General features: G+C 43.1%; 1 protein-coding gene across 9 annotated transcripts in view; it reads right to left on the bottom strand.

The window, feature by feature from the left end:
- Positions 1-14902, bottom strand: part of BCAS3 (BCAS3 microtubule associated cell migration factor) — a 214736-nt gene that overhangs the window by 170710 nt on the left and 29124 nt on the right. For all 9 annotated transcript variants that reach the window (XR_015057037.1, XM_085876802.1, XM_085876803.1 and 6 more), the window contains 2 exons: positions 14372-14539; positions 10196-10292 (listed from right to left, as the gene is read on the bottom strand). Coding sequence is in view for 8 of the 9 variants with exons in the window: in XM_085876802.1 (XP_085732928.1) it covers positions 10196-10292; positions 14372-14539 (265 nt within the window). In the remaining variant the exon portion in view is untranslated. The remainder of the gene's footprint in view (positions 1-10195; positions 10293-14371; positions 14540-14902) is intronic.

The following is a 14902-nucleotide window of genomic DNA, read 5'->3' as shown; positions in this document are numbered from 1 at the left end:
GAGGAGTAATCAAATTGTACATTTCTTTCCTCAAAACGGTATCTTTATTCTGTAATAGAACACGGGTTGTTGAGTCTTCAAATGTACGGGACATGAGGCCTGTATAAACATATTGAACGATGTGAAGTGAAAAATATGGCCGCGATTTCTGGGCAGCTGGAGGGAAAGACGTGGCCGAGCCAACAGGCGGTGTTTGTGATGTTTGCCAAGAGGAGAGAAGGCATGGCCTGCAGAATGGGCGGTGCTTATGACCAACCCACACCCAGACACCAACAGCGCCATGCAGTATACAATATATGATCTCCTGGATATGGTAAAATAATTATTTCTCTGAAACTGAATCACCAATCAATACTGAACTTTGCAGGTATGATCCACGACCCTTGCTGCATATATTTTATTTAACAATGGCGTCAGTCACGTGGTTTCGCAGCCACATCGGTTTCACGGAAAATAAATTTAAACATATATATATATATATATATATATATATATATATATATATATATATATATATATATATATGTATGTATATATATATATATATATATATATATGTATGTATATATATATATATATATATATATTCATATATATATATATATATATATATATATATATATATATACATATATATATATATATATATATATATATATATATATATATATATATATATATATATATAGTTGTGGTTGAGGAAATTCGCAAACCACCATTCAGGTCCCGTAGGTGAGATATCTCTGTAAGTACATGTGTAGTTAGCCCCAAACCCGTTGTTTAGAGGGAATAAATGTAATTCATTTGGGCTGCGACCCTTTAAGATAGCCGTTTTTCTGTTCTGTCTTTATTTTGAACCAACCGCGTCTCAGCCGCCATCACACAGCAACCACCAACCGCAACGCTGCTTCACAACAACGGCAACGCCAACAGCCACGACCTTTACCGTCACGGCTCGCTCCCGTAGACATCGCGTCACTACCATTCCAAGCGTCGCCATGGCCATCACCGCCACAATAAGCCCTCCACCACCTTCACCTCTCTTCCTTCTGACGCCATTCCCGCACCGCTTGTGGGCGCCGAGCGTCGGGCTGTCCTGGCCTCGTGCGGGACGCGCGCTGAGCCGCGTGTGCAAAGAGCGGCCTTTCCGAGGAGGGGTCGGATCAGGAATGATACACGCCCACTTCTGATCCGTCCTATCAGCAGGCGCGGGGCGATTTGGCCCCGCCTCCAGGCGCGTCGGAGTAGAATTGATATATGCAAATTCGAGGATCAGGGGAGGTTCACGCCCACTTTTCCTCCTTCCAATGGGCGAGCGTGGCTCCGCCCCCGAGCTCATCCTGATCCGGAAATTTGCATATGGGTTCTCCTGCCGTACTATAAAGCGCCGAGCGCAGGGAGAATTCAGTCAGTTTTGGGTCGGAAGCAGTTGGAGGCAGTCGGAGTTTTGGGCTCGGGCGAGTTGGAGAGGTGTGGCGGCGGCGCAGTGTGGCAGCGGCAGAGAGTTTTGGGCTCGGGCGAGTTGGAGAGGTGTGGCGGCGGCGGAGTGTGGCAGCAGCAGTCAAGACGGGTCTGGAGGAGAGTCGGAGTCTGTCGGCGAGCTGCAGAGAGGGGAAGCCGGGATCGCGGTCGAGGTCGCAGTGGAGTCGCTCGTCGCGGGACCCAAACAAGCCAGCTTTCCTCTTTCCCCAGAGCGCTGAGATAGTGCGGAAAGGGGGCCCCGTTCCCACCCCATTCCAAGCAGTGCCAACGAAACCCGCGGAGGAGCGCGGAGTCGGGGCACCGCCGCCATATTTGCGGCTCATCACAAGACGGGTAGGCTCCACCCGGTCTCGGCCCACAGCCCCGTCTGTCCCCTTGTATTTGAGGGTGGCCCCTTTCTTTTGCTTTTGAGTATATGTGTTGTCGGCGCCGTCTGTAAAGTAAAACTGTATAAGTGTTGCCGTGTGCTCGCGTAGTCGGTAGTAGATCTGCATTGTTGTGTTTCTTTTTCAATTGCTTTTGGTGCATAATTGTTGTAATTGTATATGTGTGCTCTCCGTGTGCCGCAGAATAAATGTGCCTCATGTTGAACTGTTTTTCCCGTTTCGCTTCATCTTTTCTTTAATTGAATCTCCATCTTACTTCACGTAAAGGGTTGGTAGTGGGCTAAATACGCCCGATAATTAATCGGAACCGTCGAGGTTGACGATAACACCGCTCGGTTATCCCGATAGTACGGAACGGGTCGCTTAAAGTGGCCCGAGTCCGGAGTCGACCTGCGGCGAGGTGCGATCGCCCGGTCTACCCTCCGTGTGGGTACTTAGGTAGGTCGAATTTGGCGAACAACCCTATCCCACGCGGGGGGCCGATTGGCATGATCGTGGTGAGGCCGAAAGGCCCACCCGTGACTCGTTCCCGGCGTTAGTCCGAGAGGGTCACGACGGAATTGTCCGTCCGGTCGGCGACGTGCCGCGATTCGAGTTACGTGGCCGCTCGCACGCCGGCGGGCGCGAATTCGCAACAATATATATATATTTCAGAAACCGCTTTGGCTATCGATTTGAAACTTTGCAGTTATGATCCACTTCCCTTGCTCCACCATGTAATGTGATGTGATTAATTTCGACCCGTTAAGCCGTTACGGAGAAAACGGGTTTTAAAGTTTCGGTTTTCAAACGAACATGGCTGCCACACTACGTGATATAATATGGAATTGAAAGTTTGCACTCTGCCCACGATTGAGTAGAGGATAACGTGTGTGATGTTTCGTCTTGATCGGATAAAGTTCGTCTTTCTATCTGATCTGGCTGCCAAATTTGGCAGCCATATTAGATAGAAATATGATCGGGAACATCATTTTCACAGTGTACGCAGCAATGGTGGTGGATGATGTTTGCCAAATTTCACTTCGATTGGATAAGCGGTTCAAGAGAAAACATTATTTAATATTTTTCGACATCACGGTTAACCACAATCAGAGCCCTTGTGTCGATCTTGACAATAAGCCATGTTTCAATTTTTTCCCAGAGAAGAAGACGTCCAGCGTTTTTCGGTTTATCCAAAATGGCTGCCACCCAACGTGACTGCTGACGTCATAATTATAATTTTAAAATTCTGCATGAATCGTCGCACATATGGCTAAAATTTTATGTCAATCGGACAAGTCGTTGCTGAGAAAACACGTTTAAGGAAATTGAGCAAAAAAGGCCCCAAAATGGGAATAAGAATAACGAATAATAAAAATAACAAATAATCTGAACAGAAACAATAGGGTACCACAGCCTGGAAGGCTAATGTTACCCTAAAAATAATAGTAATAATAAATGTAATGACAGCACCACAACTGCTTCTTCATTAATATTAATAAAATTCACACGATTAATAATACTGTATTTTTGTACCATATTTAGAATGCAAGTCACGTCGTATTGGGGTTTCAGATCATTACTCTATTTGAAGTAAACTTTGGAATACTTATTGCATTTTGGATAAATATCAAATACGTACAGTGTTTTTATCCCCCGCCAACCAACGAAGTTGGCGGGGGATATAGAAATGGGTTCCGTCCGTCCGTCACATTTCGTTTCCGGAGCTTAACTACAAATCCCCTCAAGATATATTTACGAAATTTGGTACACATATCAAGCAAGTTGTGAACTGGTGCCTTTTGATATTTAGAGATTTCCCCCAAAAAAACTTCTGTCACTTTCCATGGAAACAAGTTGGGTATTAAGAAATAATGAAGGTTAACCTTTGTTTCCTGAGCATAGTTGCAAAACTATTAACTATTTATTTATGAAATTTGGTACACACATGAAGAATAAATTGAACTGGTGCTTTTTGCTACTTGTCCTCATTTACGATGGCAGGGGATATCGAAGACTGTCTTCAACGGATGCTAGTTATTCTTGCAATAATTCAGGTCGGAACAATTGCATGCAACTTCGACTTTTTCAGGCAATATGGTATTGACGCATCAAATATGGAGTATCACTTTTGCAAGAGTTAAGGCCCTCAACTTTCTTAGCAGGGCAGCATGACGAGTAAACTGAAGTATGTTTTTATACATTTTAACACACAAGTTATATCACAAAATTTACTAATACATTAACACACAAAAGTGAACATATCAGGTCAGTGAAACGATGCTTTTGTTCTTTATATTAATCCCAAAATAATGACTTGATTCCATTTAAGTAGGATTACTTTCTTTATGATTTTTATATCTTGGAACCAAGTACTTTCATAGTTTATTTATCAACCTTACCATGAGGTAAGGTACTTAACCATACCTTACCGTGTCTCACTGCAGATTGATCACACGGAGCCATGGCTGAACCAAATGTGAATTTGGACCCCCCCATGAGGCAAAAGTACCACGGCGAGAACCTGACTGGAACCAATGCCTTTGCCACGCGAGATCCGTGTCCAGGAACTTGTATCCGTTCACATCACAAAGTTGGAATAAATTCAGACAGTCAGCAGAAGCCCATCAATATAACATCTTCGGGCAGCTCAAGGGACATTGGGAAGACGACCCAGCTGGTGGATACCATTGATTTTGCTACCAGGCCAATACAAACAAGACTCTAATTGAGAGACTTCCCTCCAGAAAAGAAGTCAAACGCGATGGTAGAACATCAACTCGTGACTCATCAACCATGTCAACTACAGGAGATCAAGAAAGATTAAATCGTTTGAAGAAGACTCCAGTGAAACCAGATACCTGTATCTTTTGTGAACAGTCACGCCGAAAAGCTGGTAAATGGCGAGAAACACTTTCCCAACAATTAACCATACAAGCAAGTGAAAAGCTACTTGAAGCAGCAGAATGCAAAAACGACCAGAGAATACTTTTACAAACAAGACGAAAAGACCTAATAGCCAATGAAATCAAGTATCACAAAACATGTTATGGTACCTATACATGTAAGAGACCTAGTGGACTCATCAAGAAGACATCCAAGAAAACCAATTATATGAGGCAGCATTTGAACAACTTGCTATGTGTCTGAGATGGTCATCGATATTTGGGTGTAATCAAAATGACTGACCTACGTGACATGTGCATTGATCTTCTGGCTGAGAATGGAATTGAGGCGTCAAAGTATCGTACTGAAAAAGTCATAAAACAAATTGTTGAAGTACTTTGGTGACAAACTTGCTTTCTGGAAGCCTCATCAAAGAACAGAAACAGAGATGGTATCTTCAAATGTAGTTACTACTGGTCAGGCTGTTGAAGCTGCTGCTTCGGATGCTGCTGAATCATCACCGGACATCAGTTCCATATGTGGCAGAGTATAAAATTGACAAAGTTCACCAAGTTTTTTAAGTGCACCCAAACAATTAGAACTGAGCTGATCACAGAAATACAATGCCATGACCACAAATGCCAGAAGACCTTGAAGAGAGTAACATGAGAATCCCTTATCTGGTGTACAAATTTCTGGCTTGGGTTCTCTGTGGTGATCCTGATGGTGAACTCGACTTAAGCCAAAGACCCAAACTGCAAGGAAGCAACCAGAGACATGTGATGTCCATTGCGCAAGATCTGATACATTGTATTTCTGGTGGTCGGGTGAAGACACCGAAACATGTCGTGTTGCCATTGACAGTGAGACATCTAACACGGAGCTCTCAGTTAGTATTTCTTAATCGTTTTGGTCACAGGCTTTCCAATAGTCGAATGCAAGAAGTGGAGACATCCATGGCAGAGATACCGATAAACAAGATTGAAGAGAGTGCAGTTTATACTCCACCGATCATTCAAGCAAATATGCTGGTCATCATGTGCTGGGACAATGATGATATAAATGAAGAGACATTGAGTGGTCATGGTACATCCCAATGGACAAATGGTATCATCATGAGAGACGTAATAAAAGCTGTACTGATCCAACCAGCCCATGCAACACAGGTGAAGCGAAGAAGGGCATTTGTTCCTCAGCCAAGTAACATTTTAACTTAAAATGCAGGGAAGCGATGTGGTCCTGGCAATATGCAAGATACTGAACAGCTGATCTGATCAAATCTCCCCCAAACTCCAGCTTTTGATGACAATGCTAAGCAAAAAGACACTGCCTGGTGCCTGCTAAAAAAGTAGGTATTAAGACGAAGATGCACAAGCAGTATGCCAAAATGTTCCTGGATGGTCAGGGTTCAATGCAGCAGTCAATAAGAGCCATCCAACTCCCAACACCATTGGCTATTGTCTGGTCAAAGTAGCTTCCCCCAACTGAGCTATCAACTGTGTATACCCTCACGAAGAGATCAACCGAGATGGAGAGAGAAAAAAAAGACAAAAAAAACTTCGGCAAGCAGAAATCATCATCGTCATGGATCTCACCATACATACATGACAAAGCACAGGAAATTGTGTGGAAGCAGTTTGAGGAATTTTCAAATATTGTATTGAGAATGAGTGCATTTCACATTGCCAAGGCAGTCTTGGCTGTACTTGGGAAGCATTTTAGTGATGCTGGTCTATCAGATCTCCTTATTGAAACTGGAATTATTGCAGCTGGGTCTGTTCCTGGTGTGATGGACGGTCGTCATTATAAACGAACGATGAGGGCACACAAAATTGCAATGTAAGCTATGCAACGTCCATGGTTGAGAGCCTTTCAAGAGTGGATGCACAAGGAAGAAGAGTATGCAGCCAAACCATTCATGGAGAAAATAGACAGAGCACATGCTGAGCTGAACGAGAACATGTGCACTCCCTTGATGAACTCTGATGGATTCAAACATTTTTTTGAAACGCGACCACGAATTCTGCATCACAGACTGTGGTCCATTGGCTGCCATCTGGAAATCCGACAGTACATAGAACTAGTGAACTTGTCGTTGCACTTTATGCGTGCTGCACGGGAGGGGTACTGGAACCTTCACATCTGCACTATCAGTGAAAGTAAAAGTTCTGTTCTTGTGTATGGCAACTTGGCTGCCAGGTCGCTATCATTTCTTGGAAGCGCGGCTGATGCTGTGCCCTTCGAGCAGTACACTGGTACTCATTTGCTGACCTCGAAAGGATGACGGGCTGAGTCAACCTCACCTAGTGTTAATCCAGCAGCCAACAGGGCTCAAACTCAGGACCCGAGCTAAGCCAGCCACCCTAACCACTAAGCCAACACCAGGCTTTGCATAAGGTGATTGATACCATACAAAGCTGGGTGAACCCATTCCAATCAAACAATACTTCTGATTTTATCAACATTGCATCAGGAGTGAAGGCAACTGATGACACTGGCAGAAAATTTCTTTTAAAATATCATCTTTATGGTTTTTTGTTTGGCTGTGGCCCAATTAAGCCAAATGATTTATTTAACTTCACAAATAAAGGCTTTTAGCCCATAAAATAAATATATTAGTGAAATGTAAATGATAGACAATGATTGATTTAAAAGCTCATTAGAAGCATGATAATGACATTAATTTTATGAGTATGTATCTGTGATTCGGTATTAATTATACCGATGTATGATTGTTAATTGACTTGATTGAAGCTGGTGTGATTATAAATATGAGCCCTGTGAACATGCATATAAGGTCAATGGGACATAATTGAGCCAGCTCTGTATTCTTATTGCTACTTAAACTAATAGCGAACAAAATACATATGTAGGGGGAAATTATGCCTGGTGTTTGCTTAATGGTGAGGGGGGTGGGCTTTGGATCCTAGGATCCTGAGTTCAAATCCCGCTCAGCTGTTGAATTAATACCAGGTGGGGTTAACGCAGCCTGTCATCCTTCCGAGGTTGGCAAAATGAGTGCCAGCATGCTGGTGTCCTGTGTCGGAGTGGCGACCCGTCCAGGATTGTGCCCAATAGCCAAGGAGACTGCTTAAGGAGCACCAAAGCTCTGTACAGAGTATGGTCCCAATCTCCTCCAAGGGTGAAATTGGGGCTGACATGAATAAAACGTGTTATAAACCCACTCGCCTAGCAGCTAAAGCAAGCTGGAACGTTCGGCTGATAAACTCACAGCTGCAAAGCTCAGTAGTTGTGACATGCCAATATACATCCCCATCTTGTCAAATGGTGCAACATGAGTCGCGACTCTCACAACGTTTCTTTGTTGGTTCCCCCTCCATATTTGTAGAGCATACTGTGTTCGATCATGAAATAATTCACACAGCTATGTATTATCACAACACCTCACCTTTTTACCTTGACGCTGGAATGATTTGAGGTCATTAAGATGTCAGTAAATTAAAATAACGAGTACTGTTCTTTGTCCAACCCATGCCCCCTCTTTCCCTCTTTCTATGCAAATAATTTTGTGATAAAAAGCTAGGCTTGCAAGACAAGACTGAGAGAAGCAGGTATACAGGGACTAATCATGGTGTTTCTCCATGCATTTGTTTTCTTTGCCATGTACACGTGAATAAATGGTTCAACTCGCACTGGGACTGGGGAAACTGGAGTGATGTTCAACTCCGCTGGAGGTTTGAGTAATTCCACCACAACATTGAGGATGGACTGCTGAACAAAAGGGTGAGCATGCCTTCACTACATTTGTGGAGAAGCGGTTGCAAACGGGTAAAAATGACTTCTTCAAACCTTTATCCAAAAACATGCTCAAGACATTTGGTAATATTCCGATCAAAGTCGAGTCCTCAAACTCAACTCAGAGTCGAGTCGAGTCGAGTCGATTAAAGTTCTGAGGAGGGTCGAGTCCAGTTCTGAGGAGGGTCGAGTCCAGTTCTGAGGAGAGTTGAGTCCAGTTCTGAGGAGAGTTGAGTCCAATTCTGAGGAGGGGAGAAAGAATCTCAAGTAGAGTTGGTTTGAGAGGTCTGCTGGTTTGAGAGCAGTTTCAAGGTGAACTAGGCCAAGCGTCCTGCCTGGGAAACGGAATTGGGCGAGTGATGAGAATGCAGTGGGACGGGAGCAGAGCAGCAGGCAAGCAGAGCATGGAGACGTGGGCTCCCCTGCGTGGTCACCATCTCCCCACAGAGAGTACCTCCTATGCGCCTTGTGAAACCAACCACAAAAACCAAACACAACCTCTCACCTGCACTTCTCACTCACCCGCACCACACACCATGTTCGTTACCATGCGAGCCGTCCAGCTCACATACAGGTGAGACCGGGGTGGACACCATACCACACCTCATTCGCTCCTCTCCAAACTTTCCTTCTCTCTTACTCCCAGAATGACTGAGGCATCTGTGTGTGCAGATTTGTGATAAGATGACTGACGAAGGGTGTTTCGTGTTCGGCATTACATATTTCTGCAGCCCTGTGACTTGTCAGCCTCAAGGTCATTAAGTCAGAAAGCGGGTCAAACCACCCCCCCCCCCACTCACCCGCAACCCTGACCGGATGAAACCATAACAATATGATCTCCTGTTAACGTATTCACATGGCTCAACTGAACTGGCTGTTTCTGCAAGGGACGACCCACTTAAATATGACAATTTCAACTCAAAGTAAATCTCAATATTAAAACCAGCTAATCGCAAGAATTATTTTCGGACTTGTTTGTTTTTTCTTTCTGAAAACGTAGGAAAATACTTTAAGTGGGGTGCACCAAGGTGGGGAATTACCAAAGTCCAGAACAACTGCAGATATTTGAGAAACGCATGCGGCAGGAGCACAGGTCGTGGTTCAAATGTCGTGAGAGATGTGAAGTCGATGTTGTTTCTAACCTCCTCAGAAAGCAAAGGAAAGCAGTAAAGTAAAACCAGGCTGTCAGACAAGACGAGATGAGCGATGATATGATTTGATGGCATCACATAGTACGAAAGTATAAGAATATAAACTCGTTTGCAATGCGTCAATCGCAGCACGATTGCCAGTTCTTTTTTTTTCCCACGTCCACAAAAAGTGGTGGGTGGGAGGGGGGGATCTAGGCCCTCTGGAGCCCCCTCCCTTCCACGATCCACTCCTGTAACAACCTCATGCATTTATTTATGGCCTTTCATCAAAGATGGTGTCTAATTAAATGATGTGCATGAGGCAATTGTTTTAGAGTGAAAGAGTTTTTTGTTTTTTTTTAATCACCCAACATGACACAGGATTGCAAACAACAACAGAGGGAACAACTTGTGTAGAAGCAAAGCTTTCCTTGTGTAACAAGAAACAAAGTTTAAGAAGAATATGATTCGATTAGAGAATAAAAATTTAGGAACTGGGAGGTAGAGGAAAGAAAGGCAACACAAAACAAGAATGAAAAACATGGAAAGGCAGAACACGATGTCCAACAAACTTACCGCTGGCATCAAAAGAAAGTGCAGAAATTGGCCTGTGATCATGGGCAGGGAAATGGGCGACGATAGCATCCCCCTCATGGTCATCAGAGACTTGAACCTACATCAAGTAAAGAGAGGAGGTGGAACATGGAAGGAGAGAAAGACTGGTGGGAGAGTGGGTGGGGGGAGTCAGGTGGCACTGCATTAAGATGTACAATATGTATGAAGGAATACTATGTTTTACCTTTTCTTCATTTCCACATATATTGTTACCTCCGCCATCTGTGATGGATGGAGTAATATTTTCACCCCTGTTGGTTTGTTTGTTACTTGTGAAACATCGAAGATTTTTCAAGTATATTGGTTGGTTGCGTGCTCTGTTTGTCTGTTTTTAGATCCTCGTGGAGGATCTCCAAGTCTAACTCACGTTGTTGTTCTTGTGGACATTTTTGTTTCACAGCCTACAGTTTTCATCGAAACTTCCTGAAACTTGGCGTTAGTGGATATCTCCGTTATCTTATCTCCGTTATCTTGGAAATATCTCCGTTAGTGGAAATCGTTATCTTATCTCCGTTATCTTGGAAATATCTCCGTTAGTGGAAATCGCCTAAAAAAATTATCTCCGAAACTAGGCAAACTTTTTGAATTCTGTTGGCGGGAATCGAACAGGGCATTAGCAGAGATGAATTACCACACATATGATACATCACTATGACGTCATATCAATTTTTATGACGTCATTCCTTTTTTTTGTTTCACAACCCAGAGTTTTCATCGGATCTTCGTGAAACTTGCCATGTATATGCAGAAAGGCCACGCGCAGGCAGTAACCATCTCCGATTTTGGAAATTCTTCCTAGAAAAAAAGTTGACGTCATAATATCGCCGCTAATGGAAATCGCCTATACCATTATCTCCGAAACTTGGCAAGGTGTTTGAATTTTATTTGTGGGAATCAAGTCGGGCATTAGCACAGATAATTTATCGCAAACCTGATACATCACAATGACGTCATATTCATTTTTATGATGTCATCATTAAGAGGACGAGGATCTTAGCTCATTTGAGCTTGTTGTGTCAATTGCCTACAGGTCACAATAAAAAAAAAAAATCAAGAAACTTCACCAGATGGTAGAGTTGGTCAAAAGCAAGAAGCCGACTGACTGAGTTCAAAAGCTCAATATAGGCAAAAGGTCAACAACTTCAGTGCAATTTCTAAAACCCTCAATTTTCACCCGATTGACGACATTTGAACAGGATTAGCATATCAGGTTACTGAATTCAACCACCAATTACTTTTGAGATCAACATAGACCAAAGGGTCAACAAAGGCAAATTTTCTAAAATTGTCAACTTTCATCTGATTGACTTGAAATCTGAAGAAGATTTGCAGATTTGGTCCTTGAATTGAACCTTCAATTATCTTTGAGATCACCATAGGCCAAAAGGTCAACATAGGCCCAAGGTCAACAACTCAGGCGGTCTTTCTAAAATCGTAAATTGTCATCCGATTGACTTAAAATTTGAAGATGATTAACATTTCAGGTCACTGAATTCAACCAGCCAATTATTTTTGAGATAAACATAGACCAAAAGGTCAACATAAGCCAAAGTTCAACAATAAGCTGGAATTTCTAAAATCCTCAATTTTCATCCCATTGACTTGAAATTTGAAGAGGAGTTTCATTGACTGACAAGGATGAAATGATTCAATTTTGGTGAAGATCCGAATCCGGATCTGGATCTGAGAATTTTTTTAAGTGATTCTTCACCATTGAGTGATATGGCAGGATATCTCTAAAGGTTGTGGACGGATTCAGACGAAACTTGGTGGAGGAGTTGGTTAGGTGACAAGAACAAGCTCATTCAATTTTAGTTCATTTCCTAATCCAGATCCGGCCCATCATTGGGATACAAAACGTCAACTAATCAGCCTAGCAGAGGTATGCGCTCTACCGAGTGCCCTTCTAGTTTGTTTGTTTGTTTGTTTGTGTGCAGGATATCTCAAAAACTTGTGGAAGGATTTGGTGGGCAGGTTGGGTGTGTGACAAGGACAAATTGATTAGATTTCGGTGAAGATCCGAATCCAGATCCGGATTCAGGCAGAGGTATGCACTCGACTCAGTGCCCTTCTTGTTGATATAATAAATTGCAAAGGTGAAAAAAAAAATTAAAATGTACAGTCATAGAAACCTATTAAGAGAAGAAAATAGGGGGTTCAAGAGTAGAGGCAATGAGGTGCAAGGAGGTTAGATAACATTCAATGAGGTGGAAGGAGGTGAAAGAAGAGCCAATGAGATGCAAGGACCTGGTCAGAATCCGAATTGATGGTCTGAATCCGAACTGGTCTGAAACTCACCCTTCTCTGTTGAACTCAAATGAATCCAAAACCCAAACACTGGACTCTTTTACACCTGAGAAGGTGGAGAAGTTTCTGTCAAACCCTTGACTATGATTCGGATGGCATCAGCTCACGAGTCCTAAAAACCTGCTCTTATGCTGCTGTTGCACTTCCTCTCTCTGCCTCTGTTTTTTTAATATGTATATGTATATATATATATATATATATATATATATATATATACATATACATATACATATACATATACATACACATACATAGTCGAGGGTTGTGGAAGAGCTCGTACACTGAACGGATTAGGACATAACAGGATGCAAAAGGAACAGTCGAGACGCACGCAAAAGGAACAGTAGAGAGAAGAGGGAAATATCAGCAGCAGAGTGGAAGGGCAATATAGAGGGACGCTTGAACAAACAAAGGGTGTGGAGAGGAATGTGGGGCAGGAGAGGATACATGGGGTGAACAAATGATGCATGGTGTGCACAAGATGGATACAGAAAGAAACTCTCAAAAGGGAAAACTGGAAATTTGGAAGGAGGAGGGATTGAGGTGGGGTAGAAGAGAGGGGGAGGTTAACGAGGGTAGAAAACATCATGGATTTACCTTGGGGACGATCTGAGATGGTGGTGTTTGCGTTATGTCAGAGATTGCCTTCTGTCAGATTTGCCTTCCAGGAAGGTGAGATCTGTTACTGGCAGGCCAACACAAGTGCTTGATTCACCGGTCAAATCGCCCGTGTGCATATGCCGATAGCTGTGTAGAGATGGTCTTAGTTTTCGAGCGACGGCTGTTTCTTCCGCTTTATTGTTGCGATGGCATCCTCTCTCAATCGTGGTGGATAACCACAAGATCTAGCCATTTCTGTTGTTTTAGAACAGTGCTCTTTAACATGTTCAGAGCACAAAAGTGAACATTTTGTAGGCTCGATCCACACGGGTATTTTAGACAAACCTCATCCAATTTCTGGAAAGCCGTGTCTTTCAGCCATTGGTGTAGCATGAAACCATCTCGGTTTGCATTACTATACACCCACCAAGGATGCATCGAATCAGCGTATTTGTGGAAAATTATTCGGCATTCGAGCTAAATCCTACCACGATGCATCCCGCATAGAGTATGAAAATGGTGGTGGACTCCCGGGTGTGAGGAGGAGGAGGAGGAGGAGGAGGAGGAGGAGGAGGAGGAGAAGGAGGAGGAGAAGGAGGAGAAGAAGGAGGAGAAGAAGGAGGAGAAGAAGAAGGAGGAGAAGAAGAAGGAGGAGAAGAAGAAGGAGGAGAAGAAGAAGAAGGAGAAGAAGAAGAAGAAGAAGAAGAAGAAGGAGAAGAAGAAGAAGAAGGAGAAGAAGGAGAAGAAGAAGAAGAAGGAGAAGAAGAAGGAGAAGAAGGAGAAGAAGAAGAAGAAGGAGAAGAACGAGAAGAAGAAGAAGGAGGAGAAGAAGAAGAAGAAGGAGGAGAAGAAGAAGGAAGAAGAAGAAGAAGAAGAAGAAGGAGAAGAAGAAGAAGGAGAAGAAGAAGAAGAAGAAGAAGGAAAAGAAGAAGAAGAAGAAGGAGAAGAAGAAGAAGGAGAAGAAGAAGAAGGAGAAGAAGAAGAAGAAGGAGGAGAAGAAGAAGAAGGAGAAGGAGAAGAAGAAGGAGAAGGAGAAGAAGAAGAAGAAGAAGATTTCGACTTTTAACTGCAAAATTACCAACTTTACAAATTGCAAAAAAGACGCGTCACATCTATTTTGTAGGGTATCAAGGGATAGATTAGCGTCAAGGTGGTCCTGAGATTTTGGGTTCCCCTTCAACATCTCAGTCTATCTACAGTTGACATACATCAATAATCCTGACCGCTCACCTGTCCCTGCGCCCTTTCTATGTCAGTGATGGTAACGACACCCTGGGTAAGGGACTGCCTTCTCGGTCCACCAATAGCTCCTTCCTCCTCGCTGCTTGAGCTGAGTGATCTACCTCCGGTCAGCCGTCCCACTGCTTCGCCAAACAGGCTCAATCCAGACTTTATGGTCTGTATAAATATACAAATCAAATACACAATACAATGGAGTGACAGCATCAAAAGGTGCTATCGAGGTCATAAACACAACATTACATTTTACAACATGTCGTCTTTTTACGTCGGTCAACACATCACCATTTCTACGAGTACATAGGAATTTTATATCAAATTGCTTCAAAAACTGAAGTACCAAACTCAAGATGCACTTTAATGCATAAAATAGACTTTTGTTTTTCCTTCTGCAATAAAATGGACGACTCAGTGTCTCTATTCACCGTACTTGAGGACACCAATGGGTTTTAACGAAATCTCATGGTGAACGTGCCATAAGAGTGAGAATCGGATGCCGGTCAAGCAGTCGTGTGGTGTTAA

This window comes from Eptatretus burgeri, chromosome 4 (genome assembly GCF_056783735.1).
Source record: "Eptatretus burgeri isolate ZD-2024b chromosome 4, Ebu_testis_v1, whole genome shotgun sequence".
Taxonomy (NCBI): Eukaryota; Metazoa; Chordata; class Myxini; order Myxiniformes; family Myxinidae; genus Eptatretus; species Eptatretus burgeri.
Note: the sequence above shows the minus strand (reverse complement) of the source record. Positions and strands in the feature narration are given on the sequence as shown.